This window comes from Seriola aureovittata, chromosome 23, assembly GCF_021018895.1.
Source record: "Seriola aureovittata isolate HTS-2021-v1 ecotype China chromosome 23, ASM2101889v1, whole genome shotgun sequence".
In the NCBI taxonomy this organism is placed as follows: Eukaryota; Metazoa; Chordata; class Actinopteri; order Carangiformes; family Carangidae; genus Seriola; species Seriola aureovittata.
In genome coordinates this window covers 15,745,274-15,768,346 of record NC_079386.1, presented here as the reverse complement: position 1 = coordinate 15,768,346, position 23,073 = coordinate 15,745,274, and the positions used below count along the sequence as shown (strand labels likewise).

The 23,073-nt window shown below is 41.4% G+C and overlaps 2 protein-coding genes across 3 annotated transcripts in view; one reads left to right on the top strand and one right to left on the bottom strand.

The window, feature by feature from the left end:
• Positions 1-5,076: 5,076 nt before the first annotated feature.
• Positions 5,077-8,666, bottom strand: bmp15 (bone morphogenetic protein 15). Its single transcript, XM_056369372.1, has 2 exons — positions 8,212-8,666; positions 5,077-7,124 (listed from the first exon to the last, which is right to left on the bottom strand). Exons 1-2 carry the CDS (start codon positions 8,486-8,488, stop codon positions 6,121-6,123), a joined length of 1,281 nt encoding a protein of 426 aa, XP_056225347.1. The 5' UTR covers positions 8,489-8,666; the 3' UTR covers positions 5,077-6,120.
• A 3,691-nt stretch (positions 8,667-12,357) lies between these two features.
• Positions 12,358-23,073, top strand: part of shroom4 (shroom family member 4) — a 61,944-nt gene continuing 51,228 nt past the window's right edge. The window contains exons 1-2 of one of the 2 annotated variants that reach the window (XM_056369366.1): positions 12,358-12,400; positions 12,710-12,980. In XM_056369366.1, coding sequence (XP_056225341.1) covers positions 12,858-12,980 — 123 coding nt within the window. In that variant the 5' untranslated portion in view covers positions 12,358-12,400; positions 12,710-12,857. Of the gene's footprint in view, positions 12,401-12,511; positions 12,981-23,073 lie in introns of those variants that run through there. The other variant, XM_056369365.1, reaches the window with a different exon arrangement.

The following is a 23,073-nucleotide window of genomic DNA, read 5'->3' as shown; positions in this document are numbered from 1 at the left end:
TCTTGATTTTTGATCGACACTAATCTTTCTTATCGCTTTATTTGCCTTTTTCTGCAACGTGGCCTTGATCCCAATCCATCCAAAAATAGATAATCAGTATAATTTAGTTGCAGGTTAGATGCACGGCATGACCGATTACCATGGTTACAGCTTTAAATCTGTATGTGTAATACAAAACTCAGCTGCATTTCCTGTTCTTTATCAGTTACGTCAAAGTCCTTGAAACATATAGATAAAACCGTCCCTCACAGACAGCTAAATGTTGAACTTTAATTACCTTGAATTATAACTGGACCAGGTGATAGTGGACTTTGACCATTGCTGCCACAGTAACTCTAATTTCCAGCGGGGCCACAGATTGTGGTGAAGAATCAGAACACACACTAACCATGATTCGAGTCTTTCCTTATCTTGTTTGAGCTGCTTTCACATCATGTTTTAATACTTCTTAGACGTTTATGTCAAACAATCTTTCAGTGAAGTACAGTTTGTAACCTGGAGCATTTTCCAAGGATAGAAATTACTTAGATAACCTGCTTATTTCTTGAATTAACATGCAGAAAGTTTCTTATTTGAGCTTTAATCACAAAGCTCATTAACAAAAAACATTAACATTTCATAAATAGTTTTATGATTTTTTTCCTCTTATGTGATGTCGATTATAATGTATGTTTTATTGTTTCCTGTGGGGTTAGGAAGGATTTCATTAAGGTGCTAAATGCTGACGGTGCAGCCTCTGTGGACTGACTATGCCAGTTTCCTTTCTAGCGCAGTCCATCCTACAATGACAAAGAAAAAAAACGGTCTGCCCACCCTGTCATATCTGAACTTTAAACTTTGATTACCATGAAGAATAATTCCCTTGGACAAACGGATCGAAGGAGAGTTGCAGACATGACCTCATCTGACCAGTTTTATAAGTACTCATGCGGACTGTGCAGGCTGATGTTCACAGAAACGTGTTACAGAGAAAGCCCTATGAATGTGGACAGGCCTTGAATCAAAGCCAACAACTCTCTGATAGTGGATGTGGTGACAGTTCATCTCTGACAGTGCTCGTCTCTTATCTCTCTCATTTAAAGTAACCAAAAGTTATATACAATTTAGCTGAAACGTATAGATTTTCAATCATTTCTACCAGGAAAAAGGTAAATTTAATGTATTGTTGCACAGGCTTAGATCAGTAATATATTTTAAATTAAATTGCAATTGTGATTATAGAGCAGTCTTAAAAGGATTTGAAGTACAAAGGCTAAATTGTTCTGGAAACACAAATTTCATACGATGAATTAAACTTTTGCAGGTGGTGTAAAAGAAGTCAGTTTAGACCTGGTCACAACTGAAAGTGACAAAGTTCAACTGCACGTCCTTGATAAATAGTTGGTGAGCTATGCTAAATGCCAAGCTAACTGCTAACGCTAGCTAATGCAAGCTAGCCAGGAATATGACAGCACTAGCCAGCTTGCTAACAGCCACACTAGCTAGCTTGACTGTATACTGAACAGTTATTTACTTTTTTAAGTTTATCAAGCTTATTTATGAAACATATTTGAACAATTAACTGTTGGTATATCATACCTTTTTGTCGAAAACAATGGATGGACTACCGAATGTCCTGTTAAAAGAGTACTCCCCTGATTTAGCGTTGCATTTCTATAACATTGTCAACTCAATTTTAATCGATGCAGCAGAAAAAGAGATACTGTCTTTGTTATCAGGAATACTTATTTAATTTAGCCTAATTAAACAATGTAAGGAAGTGCACCTGTTTTGATGCATGACTGATCTTCATCTCTGCTAATCTCTGCTTTGCCACTGGAGCAGCTGTTTAGTTCAGTTTCTTTTTTCCCAGCTTTTCTTTTTACATATTTGTATTTGCAGCTGCTTCTCATTAACGTGCTGCATTAGCTGACTGATGCTGATTCAGAAGTTTTGTTGACTGTTCTGTTTTTGTGTGATCTGGCAAATCGCTGCATTGATTACAGGTTCATTTGGTTCATGATGCAAAAGGACAACTCTTGTCTGCGCGTTCAGAGAATCACAAACTTTATAAATGTGTAAACTGAGGCTTCATTTGGCCTGGATTCATTGGTGATTCCCCTTCAAACACCACAAGGTGATAGCGTTAGCATGCTACCATTTTACGCAAAAGGCTAACAGCGATGTTACGGTGATAGCTTTCATTCTAAATGTCACATGCTAAAAATAGTTTAACAATAATAAAATAATCAACAACAATTAAAAGCTGCAGCTGTTTCACTAATTCCAGGCACTGTGTATGAAAGCAATGACACACAGCATACAGTAAATGCAAACACTGATGTCTGTACGACTGTGGCTGACTCATTTCATCACCCGTCATTTAACACACACACACACACACACACACACACACACACACACACACACACACACTTTCTTGAAGCCAAACAAAGTCTGGTAGACATGTTCATCCATAATGGCTTCTGTCTGATGTGATTAGTGACAGTTCATTTCTTCTCTGTCTTGCACCGCTGAGTGGGACATTTACGGGAATCTGTCTTTGCTAAAATTTGCCTCTGTGTGTGTGTGTGTGATTTCAGAACATTACAACATCTGTCACAGGAGATTAGGATGAGAGGGACAAAACAACACACACACACACACACACACACACACACACACACACACACACACACACAATATCCCTGGAGGAAATAGACGAGGAGGTCCCGTAAAACTGAGGCTTTCCAGTCACCCTGTAATTAAATGTTTATGTAACAGACCAACCCTGCAGATCCTCAGGCAAAATAAGAACAAGATACATGACTATGTCCGACTTTTAACTTCTTTTTCTTTTCATAAAATATACTTTTACCGCAATTCCAGTGATGTATTTAATCTTTTTCATGTTTATTTTCATCTGATTTTAACCCACAGGAGCCATGTTTTGTTCAGCATCTTTTTATTGTTCTAAAAATAAGCTTAAGTTTAAATGAAATACCTCAGCTGTAATTTTTAATTTTCATTGCACCTCTTCGTTGCATACATTTACATAACTTCTAGTAAACATCAGATAGACTGTCTTTACGTCCCTGTGCTTCCACCATGAAATTGGCTAGATCGAACCATATTACTGCCTAAAATCATAAAAAAAAAATACTTTAGTGGGAATACTCTTCTGTGTTTAGATTTTGTGACTCAATACAAGCCAAAAATCTCTGCGTGTGCCAAAGTAATCACTGTCTGAGTCACATTGCCATTGATCAACAACATTGGAAAGATATTAGTAAAACTCTTTCTCATTAAAGTGTTGTTGCTCTACTGTGTGTTGCTATATATATATATATATATATATGTGGAGGAACACATGTTATTATCTAAGTTACATCACAGTTCAGTGTAACCTTTACCTGAGAGTCTGTCTAGTAATATGTAGGAAAAAAAACTGCCCTAAATATTAGAAATAGACAGAAAAGAAAGATTAAGAAAAGAGTAAACGAAATGTACATATGTTTCACAGTGCCACATATAGAAGGTTTGCGGCTTATCACGATTTACATGCTTGTTTTCAGTCTCTATATCTGCATGATCGTGTGTGTTGGTTGCGTGTTTATGCACACGTGTGTTTCTGCTTCAATCAGTCCACATAGATATCCATGTTGAGGGTGGGTGTGTGTGGGTAAACAGTGATAGACGAACGGCTTCTCTTTGACCCACTTACAATACCTGATTGATACAGAGCAAAGTGCACCTCTTAACCCAGTGACACTGACCTTCATCTGCACAATTTACAGTAACACTAAAGGAGCCTGAACACGTGGAACAAAATCCATTTATAAACTGCTTATTATGGTATAACCATTTATGAACTCGTACATAGGCTATGACTGCCTGTTTTTATTCCAATAATGACACTTTCACTTCACTTTGCCCTATTTTAATAAAATATTCAAGTAATAACACATCTGTGTGTTTCTATTGAAGGCTGGTTTATTCATAAAGCACCACTCAGACACAGGATCATTCACAGTGCTTTACAAAGGCATGGAAATACATAAAAATGATAAAAACGAGAGCAAAAATGAAAATAAATACTCAAACATGTGCAAAGAAGTACAATGTGAAATTACAGGGCTCTAAATTCAGAGCTCTAAAAGGAGGAAATGTGGTTGTTTCTTCTCCTTTCTGTGTCAAGAAGTTGTTTTTTCAACCTTTCCTGGCTGTTCAATAAGTAGAAACAACATAAGTTATCTATATATGTCAGAGGGCCTGCTTCGATTGTTTACATCCAGCTTGACCTTTTTTCCTTGATGTAAATTTCACGACCTTCCTCAAAGACTTCTGATAGTGAGGTCAGGGTGAAGTAAGGGGCGAACAGAAAAAATGGTTTATGAAACTCGCAATGCAGAGTTCAGACAGATCCCTGAATGCATACCAGACAGAAAACACACAATAAATACACATTATATATTGGAAAGATTAATCTTAAAGTAGAGACAGTATTTTAATTGGTCAAACATCTATTTATTTTTCTCAAGAAGAAAACCGGTGAGAAACCAGATTTGTCTGCTGCTGATGGAAACGTTATGCACCATTTTAGTGAACAGTGCCATCTTGTGGATGTTTTGCATTAATGCAGTCTCCTGAGATTTTTGTGTCGTGCTGTAAATTAACTTAAGTAAAGGGATGTCTTTACAATTTGTAAAAGATTCTGTTACAAAATGAATGAATGAGATGAAATAAATGATTTGTTTTGAGATTGTGAATTACAATACTTTTATGTACTTTTGTTTTCTCTTACAGGGATTATGATCCACTGTTTCTCTGTTGGGACCAAGCTGTGAAAGTTTTTCGCAATAGCAAATAAGTCAGTTTCCTAAATGTTGAATTTCTCCTTTAAACTTCTGTTCAGTAGCAGTTCTGGAGTTTTCGATCATAGAACATGGTCTTCTTAGCTCCCTAGCTTGTCTACCGTGACTTAAACCGTTTAATCTTGACTTTGGAAAAAAAAAACAAAAACTAGTTTTTAAACAAAATCATCAAAAAAGACAATAAATGAGGTTTTAGAAAACATGCATTTTATTTTATTCTTCATCTTCACTCGTAATAAAAATTGCATTCTTTTCCACTCCACTCAACAATTCTGTTTTCTTTAACATACAACACTTGCTTCTCTTCATAATCCTTCATTTTGTTTTGATTTTTTATATAAGACAGGCCAGTAGCAGCCCTTTTTCTTTTATTATAAATATTTACAAAATGCAAAAGTTCAGACTGTAAACAGCAAAAATGTCACATCATACGACCTTTACAGTTACATCCAACACGGTCGATAAAATACTTTCTCTGTTTTTAAGCAGTGTCTGATTTCTCACAGAGGAACATGGCCACACGCAGCGGCATCATGTTTTTTTTTTTTTTTTTTTTACACACAAATCTATGAGTTTTTTTGGCTGATTATTAGAGTCCTGAAGTGAGACAGATGAGGTTTTTAAAGAAAAAAAAAAAGGAACAAGACAGAAAAGAAAGAACGAATACACAGACAGACAGAAGGAAGAAAATATTCATCAGATGACTGTGATTTGATGTCGAAGGTTGACTTCAAAAAACACAAATGAACCAGTGCTTAATCCTAAAGTTATCAGTTTTCTTAAAAGGTTCCCATGATGTTTAGTCAAGTTTATGAAGCTACTGCAGAAGTTTAGTTTGAGTTCCCCCGGAATTTACTTTTAGCTTAGTTTAATCAAATTACTACTTACATCAAGTTGGTTAAGCTGCTCTCAAGGGTCGTAAAATGCTTCCAAAATTACCTGCAACCTTTTATAGTGACTATGAATCCAGCAATCAGCACATTCACCTTTCCACCAGATTAGAGTCACAGTATAATAATGCCACAATAATTCAGAATATCAGGACGTAGCGACTCCCCTCCCAGCGGCACGGCCCATGGTTCACATTCGGCAGCTGCCTTTTAAAGTGCTTTAACAGGGATGGTGACGATCTGAAACCACAACAACTTCCTCCTTCCAGTCTCAAACTCATTGTGGTTAGCCGCCAAGCTGTAGATCAAACAAATGACCCATCATCATCCACCCCCTTTTTTAAGTCTCTTTTCTCAGTGCTTCCGCTCCCGAGTCTTTAGCGACACGTGCACGACTCGGCCACCATGTCCTCCAGCTCCCTGTAGTCCACCTTATTCTTGTGCACAACCAGCACGCTCATGGGCATGTACTTGTAAGGCACGCAGGACGGAGGAGGGACGTCCCCGACACCCAGGTCGTTGATGACGGTCTGGATGATGGCGTGGTTGGGGGAGTGGTAGCCGTAGTGGAGCAACCTCGGGCAGTCGCCCTGGCAGAAGCGAGGGTTGTACACCGGCGGGGCGATGAAGTGGCCCCAGCCGAGCTCGTCGAAGGAGAGGCGGAAGGAGTGGAGCTTGCAGCGGTTCTTGGGTACGCTGGTTTTGCGTTTGTAGTTGGGGATCTCGGCGATGATGGAGGCGGAGGGGGAGGTGGAGAAAGAGGAGGAGGAAGTAGGGGCGTTTTTCAGGGCGTCCAGCGAAGGATCTTTCGCCTCTGAAGAGTCTTTGGAGCGACGGCGCCGGCGAAGCGAAGGGTGCCACTGCCCTATTCGCCTCATGATGTTCTCCCCTTCACCCCCCAACAACTCCCCCATCCAGTCCTTCACTTCCCTCTCCTCCTCCAGGTACAGAAGAAGGGACGGGACTTCGAGGTGAGGTTCCTCTCTCGGTCTTCCTCTACGACGAGTCTGCCACCAGAGGCTGCCGTCCTCTTCAGCAAGCCCAGGTTCTGTGCACCGGTACTGGGCAGTGAGGATCAAGTGTCCCCCCTTGCCCCGGTCCTTCCTCTGTAGGACGTGCCCGGTGACGTGTGCCGTGATGTCCGTCTCCGTCCACCGCTCGTGGGGCTCCAGAGTGACCAGGCTCTCCGGTCCCAGTGAGGTGATCTGAGCTCTGCATCGGGGCGGCTCAAGGGCCTGGGTGGTGCTTGAAGTTGTGGTTGAGGAAGAAGAAGAAGAAGAAGAAGAGGATGAAGAGCGGAGATGGATGAAAGAGGCTTTGATGAGCTGCTCCGAGGGAAGAGTGTCAAGGTTGTACTGTACTGTGAAGGTGTAGTGGGAGTCTGGAAGAGAGATGCCCATAGTTAATGACTGACACACTCAGTCCCTCTCAATACAGTTTTGGTGAAAATATGTAATTATATATAAATAAATAAATGTTTTAAAAACAAAATGATCTTTAAAAATGTTTTAAAAGTAAATCTTTTCTTGTATTAATGCCCATCACTGTGATACGCCAATGGTAGGAACTTATGCTGTCGCCTCTGGACAACATCGTAACCAACAGAAAAACTGGAGTATCAAAATAGATAGCTGATTAGCAACAGTAAGAATTAAAAAGAAAGAGGGTCCTCTGCTTTCAGTTCAATCATTATCATTAAAGTAAAAAGTGCTCTGAGAAGGCATTATTTGGCCTCCGTATTGTTATGAAGTTGGATGTGGGCCGCAGACATTTTTGAGATTTTCAAGTGGGTCAGGAGTTGGAAAAGGTTGGGAACCACTGGACTAGATGCCTCATTACACTGAAACATGAAACAAGAGCTAGATAAAATGAATCTGCAAGAAATCAAGGTTAATTCAGACAAGTGTGTGTCATCGTTAGCCGATAACGTAAAGTATTCTCAGCTTTCATGTGAACTATCATGCCAGATTTGGCGTCATTCTTTAATAAGATCACTGTTTTTGAAACCTAATCTATTTATGCAATGTCCTGTTCACCTGATCTGTGTCAGAAAATGCAAGTGAATGGTGGTACAGATGATCAGAGCCCTCACATGGTTATGGAAGATACACAGAAAGCTAAAACAATCAGCAGTCCAACTATTGTATTGGATGGCTGCCATTTTTTTTTTTTTGGTGGTGGGAGGGTTTAAAACAATATAATAAGAAGCACAGGGAAATAAAAAAGTCTCATGAAATGTGTTTGGAATCAGTGTATGAAACATAATAAGTTAATAGAGCATTTTTGGACACGAGCTGGCAGTTTACCGACATGTATAAAAAGTTATCCCTCTGCCAAAATAAAACACTTCCGGTCATAAAACTCTGAACCACCTGTTGCAGAGTCGGACCCAGTGGCTGGGTCGTGATTGCCTCTGGAAAATAGATTAGATGCAGATCTTTAGGAGATTAGTAAACTGGCTGTTTCACCTCTCGACGCTGGCAAGTAGTGCACCGTAGACGCCGTGGGTCTCAGCAGTCGGACCGTGTTGGAGCCGAACTTCCGGTGCTGTTTGGGCCTGCCGTCCGGTCCGGCCGCGCTCCGGTACAAACTCAACATGAACTGCACGTTCTGGTCCGCTTCCTGCTCGTGCGTCAGAGGCCGGTGATGCGCGCCAGAGAGCTCGGAGGCCATTTTTAGCGCGGTGCAGGTAAAAGTCAACAGGAGGATGAAACAGGACAGGACGCAGACACGCAGCGCCCTCATGTTGGTTATAAATCCTCTGGTGCTAGCGAGCTCCACCAACGAGGCTATGACTGGCAACCATCCCCAGCACGGCCGAGGGCGCGATTTTACAGGCTCACCTGTTCACCTGCCATTTTGGTCGCGACAATCAACTTCCTGAAATTGACGGTGACCCCAATTAACCCTTCGGATATGCGTGAGCCGCCCACAGGAGCGCGAGGAAGCCATTCGATTGGGTCGGTAAAGGTGCTCAAATGTACATGGAGGCAAATGTGAATTTTAAATGCACTTTATACACATTCTGATATTTGATGAATGTGTTCTTTGCTGTTATCCTCTGTATCCTACTTTACAGAAACAATATATATTTTTTTAGCATCCATAGTTTCCAGGTTAACTTTGCACAGTGTGTGTTAATTTTAAGACAGCCAGGATAATTAATAATTAATAAAAAATCCAGGTTTAATTCAGGAAAAGCAAAATGTGTCACTCTGTTTTACTAAGTCAAGCTGATACTCGGATTGTAACTGTAAATTAAAACACATAATTTGATGAGATGAGTTACTATATACCCCAAAGGTTTCTTTTTGATAAATTATTTGTGCTTAAATATACCTTTATTCTTTAATTCAGCATCATGTGAAATAATTCAAACGTTGCTAACAAGTCAGATTTTTTTCTATCCAAACTGAAACAAGAAAAAATGTTCTTGTTTTTTCATTTTTTTCTTTAATTTGACCAATAATCATCTGTAAAGGTTTGAATGGAATTTGATACAAAGGTTGAAGTGTCTCCTTCTTTGTAAATTTATTGCTCAATAAATCACACACACACACACACACACACACACACACACACACACACACACAAAGGTCTTTTGCATGGATGTAGTATGAGACCTTAAGATAAAGTGGTTTTATTATAAGTCTGTTGTTGATCACATCAGCGCCATCAGGTGGTAGAATGACACCACTGCACCAGTTTCCACAAGGATCGTTTCATTTTTCTACAAATAAAAAACTTACTCCATCAGAATGAATTAAAAAAATATTGTATACATAGTGGCTTTGAGGAAAAGTGACATGTGATGATTCTTTGGGGTACTCCTTCAAAATAACTACAACATGCCTCAAGTTTCAGCAATGTAATTTGTGACTTGCTCTGTTGGTCTTTGGTTTCATCTTGCATCTTTTTTTGCACTGTGGTGTAGATTTTTATATTTAGACAACTCCCAAACTCTGGCTATTTCTGAAGAGTCTGATTGCAGTGTTTTCATATGCTGTTTGTTTGTACTTGGATAATTTGAAGCCTTTGGGATCACTGAGCTTCTGTTGAATGAATTGTTCTCAACAGGGACGAGTTGAACGAACGAACTCCTGAAAACATAAAGCGTCCGGCCACGGCTGTCACCGGCGGCGTGGAGGAACGGTCGTCTGATCTGACCAAAACAACCTCCTCGTGGTCTGGATGAAAGGTGAGATGTCTGGACAGGTTCACATCTGTCTCCCTTTCTCTTTTGATTCTCTCTATCTGCCTCTCTTTACTTGTTCTTTCTCTCCACACATGCAAAGATAGCCACTCGTTCACACACACACACACACACACACACACACACACACACACACACACACACACACACACTCAAATAAGTGCCACTGCAGTGTGGTGGCATTCCACAACAGTGATTATCTCCAATCCCGATCTTCCCAGTCTGCAGAGGGACTGTGGGAAAACTACAAAGGAGACAGACAGAAAATGGCCATAAGAGCTGCTGAGGCTGAAACACATTTAAATGTTTATTCCAGACACTAATTCACCAATAAAGGCAGAAGCAACTGTTTCAGCTTCAACTTTAAAAACCAGAAATTGTGTAGAAAGCTTCACTTTTGAGATTTGGACTGACGTTGTGCGTATTATTTACACTGTAATGCAGCTTTAATAGCTACCCAGGGAAGTTTATGTACAAAACAGAAACCATTTTGAAGATGTAACGTATTTGTTTATAGGGAAAATCAACCATTTAAAACCAACTTTGCTTGAAGATTGCATCTTTTTAAATGACTAGTTCAACATTTTGAGAAACACTAGCTACTTTATTTCAGAGAGGAGATGAGAACATTGATATCAGTCATGTCTGTATGTTAATGGTGCAGTCAAACAAGGAAATGAAGAGCAGGAAAACCTCCTGTTATTCTGACTTGGGAGTGTCCAAGTATCATTACAGTGGCTACAATGGCTGCTAGCCTTGTGGTCACACCATTTAAATGGCCTAAATTAGCTTTTTTTTTTTTTTTTTGCAGTGTACGGAGGGGTTCATTTACAAGTGAAACTAAATACAGTAAAGATAAACTCAATTCAAATGATCTAAATCAACAGTATGAGTTGTTAATTTAGGATTTTATTTTGATGCAACTGCCAGCAATGTTGGTTTTGCAGCCGTTTTTCCAACAGTTTGGTGACACTTCCTGTATTTGTTTTCACCACTTGGGAAATATCTTTGGTGATAGAAATTTTCCATATCAATGACTCTGAATTACAACTTGGAGGCTCAGCTCAGTAGCTTTGTTGTTGTTTTCCTCCATAAGTCTTTATGCTAAGCTAGGCTAACCAGGTAGGGACCCCGAACTTAACACACAGACACGAGAGTGCTATCGATTTTATCATCTCACTCCGGGAAAGAAAGTAAAAAAGTCCAGTAGCTTTCAACCCCACCATATGGTCCTCATTGGTGAATGGAGATGTTTACTTGTCGTGTTAATAAATGTTTGAAATGTAACCCTCTGTGCATCAGAGAAGTATTAATAAAAGCACCAGATGAAGATATAAAGGTATTGATTCATTAATCCTGGCTGCTTAGACATTGTTTACTCCATCATGGGTGTTTCGCAGTGGATTTCAAATGAAACTCACGTACAGGGTCATGAAGCAGTTAAAGAGTGACACCCTAACATCTATCATCTCAGCAAGCTCCATTAAGGAACTCAATAACTTAACAAAACATAATTATTGATAATAAATTGTTGCAAGAGAGCTTAAATAAACTTGCGCAAATTGTATAACTATAGCTTATTATCACTGGAGTGGGAAATTAACCAGAATAGCAGTAAGTTTGTCTTATGTAACTTTTGAGAGCTTGTAATTGCTTGTTTAAATGAGTCTTAATATGGTGGTTAGACAATTAGACTGGTATGATTGGTAAGGCTTCAGAAATGTGTGGGACGTGATACCAAATGTTGTTGTTGGCCCGAGGGCTCGTGTACTGTAGGTGCTCATGCTGCAGTTCTGCAAAATCTCAGTGTGGATGGATGAGGGCTTTGACAATCTTTGCTTTCACTTACAAAATGAGAGTTACAGCAGTTTGAGGACAGAATGATAAAGTCTTTGCGCTTTGTAATAGTCCTAATTCAGTTGTGAGCAATTCACAGATTTACTGAGAAAGACCAAGGATGTTTGTGATTGTAATTCTAGTGTAAAGAAAGTAAAGAACTTTTCAAAGATCAAGTTAAGTGCTTCACACAGAACAGTACTTAAAAAACTAAATCACGTTATAGCTTGCTACAGTGCAGCAGGGCAGCAAAATGAACCAAAATCATTAGATAAAATTAGATATGGATGATTAGATATGAAGATGAAAGCTAAACTATATTCATCAGTGCTTAAAATGAACTGATGCTGTGTTTCTGGCTCTATTTGCCGCCGTGAGCCAACCTGATGTTATTACAATACAGCGGTTGTTGCCCTGGCAGCCCCTCCCCTAAACGTCGCTTATTGGATACTCGCATGCAGACTCTCTCTGCTATTGGTAGACCTTTCTGTCAATCACATCCCGCTGTTCGAATAGTGGGAGGGGCCTGCCTACCTCTCCTTGGTAAAAGTTTCCCCAAAGTTTGCAGCTACGTCAATGTAGCGACTGTAACACCGGAAACATTTGATGTAGGTGTCAAAATAAAACGCGTTAAACTTTCTTCTTTTGGTGAAATAAGCGGGTCAGTAGCTAAATATATTAAACGAAACAACCGGTAGATTTACGTGATAAAATACAGAGCGAGACTGAAACCGTAAAACATGCTAACGTCTACTTTTCCTTAACGGTTAAACTCCTTGACCGGAAGTTAAAAACGAAAAGTTGGCCATAACTTCGACGAGCTTGACGCTGGCCAAAACTTTTTGCCCTCCCCCTCTTCCACTCACTCCCTCCGTCCTTCCACTCATCCATCCATCCGTACGTTGTTGTCGTTACAGCGGTGATGGAGAAGCCGAGGGACCGCTACCGGCGCCGCTAAGCTAGCAACGACTCAGCCCGGCTAATACACCGAGAGGAAGCAAAATAGAGAGAGGGAGAAGGGAAGAAGAAGAAGAAAAATAACGGATAACGGACCGGAGGGAGAGGATGGAAACGGTTGAGCAGCTCGTCTCTTTCCACCACATTCAGGTCCAGTTGAGCGGGGGCGCGCCTTGGGGGTTCACGCTGAAAGGAGGACTGGAGCACGGCGAGCCGCTCATCATCACTAAAGTAAGTTGACCATAACTGTTGAAGCTATTTTCATTGATATAAATGTGAAAAATCTCAATTTACAAGCCTGTGCAGTGTAAATAAGTACATTTATGAAGTACTTTACTTATTTTAAATACTTTATACTTATTTTTAACTACATTTTAGAGGGAAATATTGTACTTTTTTTTACTTCATCCCATTTACTTTACTGCCTTAATTACTTTATAAATATAAGATTCATGCATACCACACATGAAGAGTAGAGCTGTACCTAACGATTATTTTAAAATGAGGGTACATAATGGAAAATGCTTGTGTCAAATTATATTGAAAGATATTCAGTTTACTTTCATGTGTGACAAAGAAATGCATCATTACATTGACATTTTTTATTAGATCATCAAAATAGTTGCTGATTAATGTTCTGTCCATCAATTAATCGACTAATCCTTGTAGCTCCACCAAGAACTGAAATGATTAATCCACTGACAGAAAATCTATTATTTTGATAGTCGTTAGCTTTATTAGCTTCACCTCAACCAGCTACAATAACACATAAATGCACAATGATATAATGTTATATTCACAGGTTTACTGTACTAGGAGTGAGTTTATATAAAGTATTTTCTTAATGTTTATGTAAATATTTAGCGTCTTAGCATCTTATTTTCATAATATCACTCTCACATTGACAAAAGGAATTGCACTATGTAAGGATGTGGTTGTTGCAGAACTCTAGCTCCACCAAAACAGCAATTGTGGTAAGTTTGCAGGCTTGTAAGGCTGCTCCCTCATTTCAGTCTGCTTGTTGTCCGCTTGCGTTCAACTTTTCAACTCAAAAACTGCTTTTTTTTTAGACATCAGATTTGTAGCTTCACTCTTCCTCCTCCTCCTCCTCCTCCTCCTCCTCCTCCTCTTCTGCAGAGAATAAAAAGTTATTGCCCAAAGCGAAAGCAAATATCCGGTGCCGGTTGATGTTTGTCAGCTGTCACTGTCCATGAATAAAAAAAAAAAGCCCTATTGACATAATCTAATGCAGCGGTTGGGTTCTCAAACTTGGAGGTCAAAGGGTTCCCACAGGGGTGCTAAACGGGGTTCCCAGGGGGGGATCTCCAGCGAAACGAGGCTCTGTTCATCTTCCTGTTCATTCACCGGACGGTAAAAATTCCCCCGAGCGTTGACAGACGACTCAAACCACTCTGGTCGGGTGTCTGTGGGAAATGAAAGACTGTTATAGTGTTTGTCACATATGTTAAAGGTTATCGACCCTTTTTGCGTTGGCTTCCATTGACAGCATCCTCATGATTCAACTAAGAAACCAACAAGTATGGGAGTTGATAGATGTGCAGAATGACATGTAGTGTGGTCTGCAGAGCTGTAAGAGGTTAGTGTTACTTTCAGGTGTGTGTATTGGGGAAGTGTGAAGGCTTTGCGAGAGATTTAATGTGTGCTTATAGATTTTGACGTGACCTCTTCTTGTGCGATAAAGTCACGGGGGCCGCCGTTTCCTCCCAGCCTCTTCTCACGGTTTCACGCTGCGGGCGGTGAGCTGCTGGAAATAAGGAGGGTGTCTTTTGAATTACTGCAAGTAATTATTGGTGTGTGTTCTGCTGGGGGTGGTCTCTGTGTGTGTTTGTGTGTGTGTGTGTGTGTGTGTGTGTGTATGTGCGTTCAGTCCAGTGCATAAGTAGGCCGACTGACATGCAACCTCTGCCTCTCTTTCTCTTTCTCTTTCTTTTACCGTCGCTCGCCCACGGTGTTGAGAAGTCGCAGCAGCAGCGGTGTAAATGTTGGCCGGTGTGCATCCATATTCACCACAGCGCCACAGCAGGGAATGGAAAAGCCTGGCTCAGTCATTTGGAAACACACACACACACACACACACACACACACACACACACACACACACTAAGTCACACAGCCCCTGGGAAAATGTGACTGGGACTGCTAAAGGAGATAAAAATCAAACCGTGGTCTATGGCTGTTTTGTGTCCAGTGGCTAGTTTAAACTCTCACACGCACGCGCATGCACGCACACATGCACGCACGCGCGCATGCACGCACGCTCACTCACTCAGAAACACACACAATGAAGTAGCTCAGGCGGTGAGCTCTGAACAGGGAACTGTGGTGCAGAAAAGTGTTTAATGATTAGGTGTTACGTCCTTGAAGGGAAGCTGGGAAAGACAGGAGCACAGAGGGAAGGTAAAGATGAGGTTCGCATGTGTGTGTATATGAAAGACAAGAGTGTATAATGTGTTTTAGGTTAAGCGAGGGTGAGAGAGAGTTTCCAGCAGCCTCTGAACAGAGGTTTACAGTGACTGTATGGACCACAGCTGAATACAGTCATAATCCTCTCACTTCCGAGAGAGAGCCATGAACAAATGTGTGTGTTTGTGTGTGTGTGTGTGTGTGTGTGTGTGTGTATGTGCGTTCAGTCCAGTGCATAAGTAGGCCGACTGACATGCAACCTCTGCCTCTCTTTCTCTTTCTCTTTCTTTTACCGTCGCTCGCCCACGGTGTTGAGAAGTCGCAGCAGCAGCGGTGTAAATGTTGGCCGGTGTGCATCCATATTCACCACAGCGCCACAGCAGGGAATGGAAAAGCCTGGCTCAGTCATCTGGAAACACACACACACACACACACACACACACACACACACACACACACACACACACTAAGTCACACAGCCCCTGGGAAAATGTGACTGGGACTGCTAAAGGAGATAAAAATCAAACCGTGGTCTATGGCTGTTTTGTGTCCAGTGGCTAGTTTAAACTCTCACACGCACGCGCATGCACGCACACATGCACGCACGCGCGCATGCACGCACGCTCACTCACTCAGAAACACACACAATGAAGTAGCTCAGGCGGTGAGCTCTGAACAGGGAACTGTGGTGCAGAAAAGTGTTTAATGATTAGGTGTTACGTCCTTGAAGGGAAGCTGGGAAAGACAGGAGCACAGAGGGAAGGTAAAGATGAGGTTCGCATGTGTGTGTATATGAAAGACAAGAGTGTATAATGTGTTTTAGGTTAAGCGAGGGTGAGAGAGAGTTTCCAGCAGCCTCTGAACAGAGGTTTACAGTGACTGTATGGACCACAGCTGAATACAGTCATAATCCTCTCACTTCCGAGAGAGAGCCATGAACAAATGTGTGTGTTTGTGTCAGGTTTCAGATGACAATTTTAATGTAAGACTTTATTGATCCCTGGAGGAAATCCACATGTCCGTCATTCCTGAGAGTCAAGCCAGCGGCGTTAATTGCTGAAGTCATGGATCAAGCAAAAATGGCAAAGATTTGCTGCGAACAGCTTCTCAAATCTGGGGAGACTGTTAATCAGACAAAACAAGACATTTGAGGCCATTCATCTATTTTCTGCCTCTCAACCAGATCTGGGTCGTGGTGGTAGTAGTGGGCTAAAGGCCGGGTTGTACTCCACTGTATGTGAATGAAAAAGAGAGCTAGAAAGAAGCAGCTAACCATCGGAAATCGTCGGACACAAACCTCCTAATCTGACATTGGAAGGTGTCGCACGATCCCCCGAAGCTCCATCCATCCATCCATCCATCCAATCATCCATCCACCCAGCCATCTGACAAGTTCTTTGGATGGAGTATACTGGCAGAAAACAATAATCAGACCCCATTTTCCCCAGCTACTACCTCCAACTCCTCTTAGGGGATCCCAAGGAATTCCCAGGTCAGATGAGATATACACTCCCTCCAGCATGTTGTGTGTCTGCTCCAGGGTCTCCTCACTCTCTGAAGTGTCCACAGTACCTCCATTTTATAAATAGTTCATCAAAAGAAGTCAACTGAAGAATCAATAAGGAAAATAATTGTGTCTAGCAGCCCTTAATGATATAATTAGTGCAAGTGCAAGAGTGAGTCTGCTGGGGGTTTTTTTTTAAGCAGTTGTGGACAAATGTATAAGAGACGGAGAGCGTATAAATGTGCCAACTGCCCCTTCAAGATGTTCATGTTTTGGGGTGTGTGTGTGTGTGTGTGTGTGTGTGTGTGTGTGTCGTGGCCCTTATGAGAGTGTAGTCCTCTGCTGGAGGGGGGAGGGTGGCTTCCCCCAGTCTGAGACAGCACGGGGATATAAGCCATTTGGTCAACATTCCTCCAGGAGCATAACAAATTACTACTGTGGTGTGTGTGTGTGAATGGGTGTGGAGATTATGTGCGAGTATATGTGTGTGTGTGTGCGTGTGTGTGTAGTCCCCATACATGTAATTCTCTAAATTGAGCACTTGTTTTCTTTGCAGTCAGTGATCAGTGAGTTTAAGGTTTTATCTGCTCAACAAGTCAGCCTTTAGCTTTGCTACTTATTCAGCTGTTCAGCGGGTCAGGCTGCCAGCCTCTTGGCAAGCTGTTAGCCAGTCAGTCGAGTTATTAGCCAGTCAATAGTCGATTAAATGGAATAAAAAATACATTAATACAACCAAATAAACATTAGCTTTACATAATGTGTTTATCTGTGGTAATTCCCGGTCTTGACCCTCCTGCATGTGTACAGCCTTAGAGACATTCAGACATATTTTAGTGTTATTTATCATTTCAAACGCTTCCATTTGTCATCGTTTTGTGACATCCTCCGTGTCTTTTGCCAAACGTGGTTGAGATGACGAGGCGGTGAGTTGCCTCCATTGTTGTGTTCGACAGAGCAGCTGCTGCCGAGCTGTCAGCTCGCTTTCAAATGTGGGTTTAAGATCTACTGCGAGCTCTCCGGCGATCTGTGCCGTTTCTGTGTCATTAGATTACATTGGCTCATGACATTTGCCAGGTTGCAGCGAGGTGGTGCCCTTAAAGCAATCATGATTCAATGATAAATGACAGCTGCTAAGTTTTTTTTTTTGATGGTTCCCAGAGCTTGTCTTGACTCGAGCGCTTTTCCCACCAGACCCCTGCAGATCAGACCAGACATGTCCGCTATCTAAATGAGCATCAGACTTTACATGTTGTACGAGAGTCTGTCTTAGTGGACTGAAGCAGAAGCTCACTGTTGTGCAGCTTTCATTATCTCCATAGTTTTCATTGTTAGTGATGTAAGAGAGATGAGGGGAGTTGTTATAAGCTGCTGTTTGTTTAAATAAGGCTGCATCTCTCTACCCCTCCGATGATTCAATATATATCTAAATACATACAACACATTAATCATGATCAAGGTTCACATTTGAAATAAATAATCTTGTTATTGATTGGAAGTCACCCATAGATTTAATGCATCAGTTAGAGATTTCAAACATTAAAACCTTTGCTGAAAGTGGAACAATCAGAGGTTGTTGTGATCTTGTTTTATTAAAATGAGATTTGTTTGATTTTTATATCAGCAGAGCAACAGGATCTGGATTTAATGGGTTTAGACAACCGAAAATAAATTCAGTTAAATAGCTAAATAAGACGTGATGCCCTCTGTTGTTGTTCAAGTTTGAAATATGGTGTTGCACAACTTCACCTCAACTAAATTCAAACAGGACTCTCTACATGTGGCTGTGAAGCATGTTCTGGACGAGTCTCCCAAAGAGTTTTTGTTGTTTTCTATTTGTGGTTGGAGTTTTTTTTCTTGTTCTTCTTCTTCTTCTTCTTCTTCTTCTTCTCCGGTCGGACATCAGGCCGTGTTTCTTGTGGGGAGCATTCCTGCAGAGTGTGTTTCAAAACAGTGCGAGCGGCCGGGAACTCGGTCGAGCCAGAACGGGCCAACAGGGATGAAGACGATAATCCTCCTCCTCCTCTCGTCCCGCTGTTGACAGTAACAGAAATCCAGGGATTTTACAAAAGAATGTTTTGACATGTGGTCGAAGGTATGCAACCAAATGTCCTGGGTTGGTAAACAGCTCTGCGTGTGTGTGTGTGTGTCTGTGTGTGTGTGTGTGTATGTGTGTGTGTGTTGTTCCCTGCATTCCTGTAAAGGTAGCCTCCAGTAGCAATCTGCTCTGCGGGGGGTAGATGAGGATGCCATCAGATAGAGATGCTATTGTCCCTACTGTGTGTGTGTGTGTGTGTGTGTGTGTGTGTGTGTGTGTGTGTTTCCATGTCCTCTGCCCTGACTTGCTTTTCTAACTGTCCTAACTAACCAAAAACATATGTCGTGCAGCAACATAGTACACAATAGAGCATATTGATGAGAGAAAGAAAGAGTGTATTCAGGTTTCCAAGAAATCACATTGACTTTTTGCATTTGGAGCAGGATGGAAAAAGGAACATTCAGTTTATTTTTGATAATCATTTAATCATATCAAGTCATTTATGAGGCAGAAATGCAATAAAAGGTCACCAGTTCCTACCTTTCAAACATGGATATTTGCTGTTTTATGAGTTTTCAGTAACACAAAACTTGAGCTGTAGAGTCAGACAAAACAAACATCTGTGGGAAAACATCTCTGTGGTCATTTTTCACCAAGTCATAGAGAAAACTGTCAGTTAAGGAGGAAAATAAAAACTGAGCAGTGAAAATAAGCTGTATTTTATAGCACAGCCAAAAGCTTGTACTTGAGGTGTTTTGTTTTTCTTCCATTTTTGTTTACATATTGGATGAAAAATGGAAATTTGTTCACAATTTTGATGTATAAGAAACTGGACTCAGTCAATTAGGTATTTTTAATTAGAGAAATAAGTATTTAGTCTATAAAGTATCAGAAAGATGTGACCACCCATCACACAAGGTGACGTCCTAAAACCCAAAGATACTCAATTTAACTAGACTTTGTGCAGAAGAATATTTGTTTTTGGGTAAACCCCAGCAAATCAAATACCTGTCAAATCAGCTAACTTTGTCCAATTAATCCAGAAATATATAAAAATCTGGATTTTCAATTCAGTTTTCAGTCCTGGGATGATGTGTGTGTAGCTACTTGTTCTCATGAGGCGAGCTGCCAGACATATCCAGTGTTAAGATACTTGAAAATCATTTAATCTTATTCACTCAAACTCAAAACACTTATGCAAGAATGCAATGGGGAAATTGCTTTAAAATCATCTGACATGGGTTGAAACTGTGGAGATGAAATGAAAGGAAAAGGAAACTGTTCAGATTGAATGATGGAGGGAAAAAGAGACACGAAGAACGAATGAGAGAAACAAGGAGAGGCAGAAACGTGAAGAGGTGATGGAACAGAGTCATCACACTGAGAGTTGGTGCTTTGTTGAGATAAATAATCGTGGGTGGATCAGTTGCAGGAGCCTGAAGCTCGTGAATAGGTGAAGTGTGTGTGTGTGTGTGTGTGTGTGTGTGTGTGTGTGTGTGTGTGTGTTGTGTGTGTGTGTGTGTGTGTGTGTGTGTGTGTGTGTGTTGGGGTGGGGTTGGAATGTCACTATCTCTGATCTGTGGAGCCTTTAGCTGTTTCTTTTGAGCTATGTCTGGAGGCTCACACACACACACACACACACACACACTCTCTTTGCATCAGTGTAGTGACCCTCAACCTTATTGCAGTTGCAGTGTGTGTGATACTAAAGCTACATGCGAGATAAACGTCATAGTAAAATCATGTGTGTGTGTGTTGGGGGGGGGGGGTGAAGAAGTCGTGACCCGAGGCTGCTGCAGTTGTTATTGTTTTTGTCCGGCGTTCTGCACCCCCCCATCCCTTTTACCCTCTCACTGGGGTCGGGGGGTGGGGGGGGGGGGGGGGCAACACACTCACATGCACACACACCTCAGCCGTGTTTGCTTTACTCAGATTTCACCAAATTGCATCTTCATGTGACGGAGAACAGTTTTTGAAACCCCTGTTGGGGGTTTTGTGTTCTGCTGATTTGCAGCTTTTCGACCTGCAGCTCCGTGTTTGTTTGAGGCGGTTCGTCACATGAGACCGAGACGTGAACTGTAGAAGAAATCCGTGCTGGAATCCTTTTCGGTAAACGGTGTGACAGCTCTGTGTGTTCAGAAGAAACCCCTCAGTGTGATTCAGATCCAAAGGCTGGAACGTATCTGTCCTGCTGTCCATGAGTGAACACGAAGAGCTCATTGCGTCGGCTGTTTCCTTTATACGAGTACAGATTTGGCGTGTGACTCTAACGGAGAGCTGAAATGAAAGTGTCAGAAATAACAAAACCTCATTAAAAACCCAGTTGACATTTATAGTAGTAGGGAGTATTTCACAACTCGGGATGACCAGGTGTGAAAGTAGGCGGGGTTTGAAGAGAGTCATACTTCACAGTCCATGTTGTCCAGTGGGAATATTTGAATGATATCTAAAGAGTCTGTTCAGGTTCTTTAATCCCACCTTCTTCCTGGTTTTGGTTTCTCTTTATAACATTTTCCACCAGCCGCGCCGCAGCATTACATTTAACGCTTCGACATTAGAAGCAGTTTCTGAGCCATTATGTTGGATTAAGAAGAGCTGTTTTTTTGTGTGTGAGTGTTTATATGTTTACAGTTTATTGCAACGTAGCCATGCCTCAAACCAAAGAATGTACCCCACACACACACACACACACACACACACACACACACACACACACACACACACACATTCCACCATGCAATGTGGTCCGCTCTCGTTGCTACCCTGGCAAAGCGACTCCAGTTTGAGGTCCAACGTGACACAGAACTCTCTTTGTTTACTGGATCCTCTCTTGTCCTCGTCCCTCCCGTCTGCCCTCGGTGGCGTCTGACGGAAACATCCTTTCATCCCGTCCGTCTCTCTCTCTCTCTCCCCCGAGGTGGGTTACTCCGCAGACGTTAAGTTGGGATCGTGCGAGTCATAACTTCCCTCGCCGTCCTCTCCTGGTTGGACGTGGGGCGAATGGAACTTGAGTGGGGAACCAAAATGTGGGGACAGTGGGTGGCTTTCCCAAACTGTTTATTTGTGAATTTAGTCTAATTTTGGTTTTAAAAGCTGATTAAAGCTGCAGATAATCAATATTGAATCTCTCTCTTCCTGTAAATAAGAAAGATTTAGCGTCTTTGCCTGAATTTAATTCTTTCCTGAAACAAGATAAAACCCTCTGAAATACCATTTAAACCACCGTGAGCCGCAAATACTGTACGGAAATCCACACTAATTACATACTGTTAACATAAACAATTTATTATGGCTATAGCTGGGACACTTGAAATGGCCTTCAAATGAATTTGAAATGATGGAAAATTCTTTACATTGTCCTAAAACGTGCGAAGACACGTTTATTGTTATAGATGTGGTATGGGAGAAATCAGCGGTGGACAATGCACCATCCAAGTTACAAACGTCAATCTCACTGGATTCTTGAGTTTCCTGCTCCGTCAAAGACTTATTACCTCTGCAGAAGGAAACCAGACAGAGCAATAAAAACCACAAATCCTTGATACAAATAGCAAGACAGCGCAGTCGAGAATGGATCTCCTGTTCCTTTTATTTAATTTATTTGTTTATTTGATAGGGACAACACATGTTAATGAACATCAGTACAAAATAAACAATGTAAACATGCCAGATTGTAGCAAAAATGCTAATTAACATCCGTAGTCCCTAGGCAGGTAACATAAAACAAAAATCATTACAATTTTTTGATTTAATTGATCCATATTTATCATGAAGTTCAAATGAACTTGATTGAACCACTAATTGAGGAATAAATGAGCAAGCTGCTGGTGTAAAAGTTTAATTTACAGTCATTTCTCAGGACAATTTAGCTGCAAAGCTTCAATGGAAACATTCAGACGTACTTCAGACGTACTGAGTTTTCCTTTGAGGGTGGAGGGGAGAGTCCAGGGTGTGATAGGGAACATGGAGGAAAGATGGATGAACTGGCAGAGGGAAAGAAATGTAAGGAGGATGGCGAGTGAGGATGGATTTAAGAGGATAAAAAGGTGCATGAGAAGAAAAGACCAAGACAGGAAGCATAAAATGGCAGAAACGATTTGATTAAAACAGAAAGAGGCGGAGCGGGGGTTGTCTCGGGGCTGCTTTGGCTCCAGGCTGATAGATGGATAATAGATGGATGCGGAGATAATGGATCAAAAGATAGAGGAGGTGGAAAAAACAGGGCAGCCGGGGCAGAGTTCGTGGTTTCAGATTTCTGGACACTCAGCTGCCAGATCGGTGCTTTCCTGCCTTTTTGTCTGCGTTTATGATTCCCTCAACATGTCGCACTCATCATGAAAGTGATCTCTAAATTATTGTCA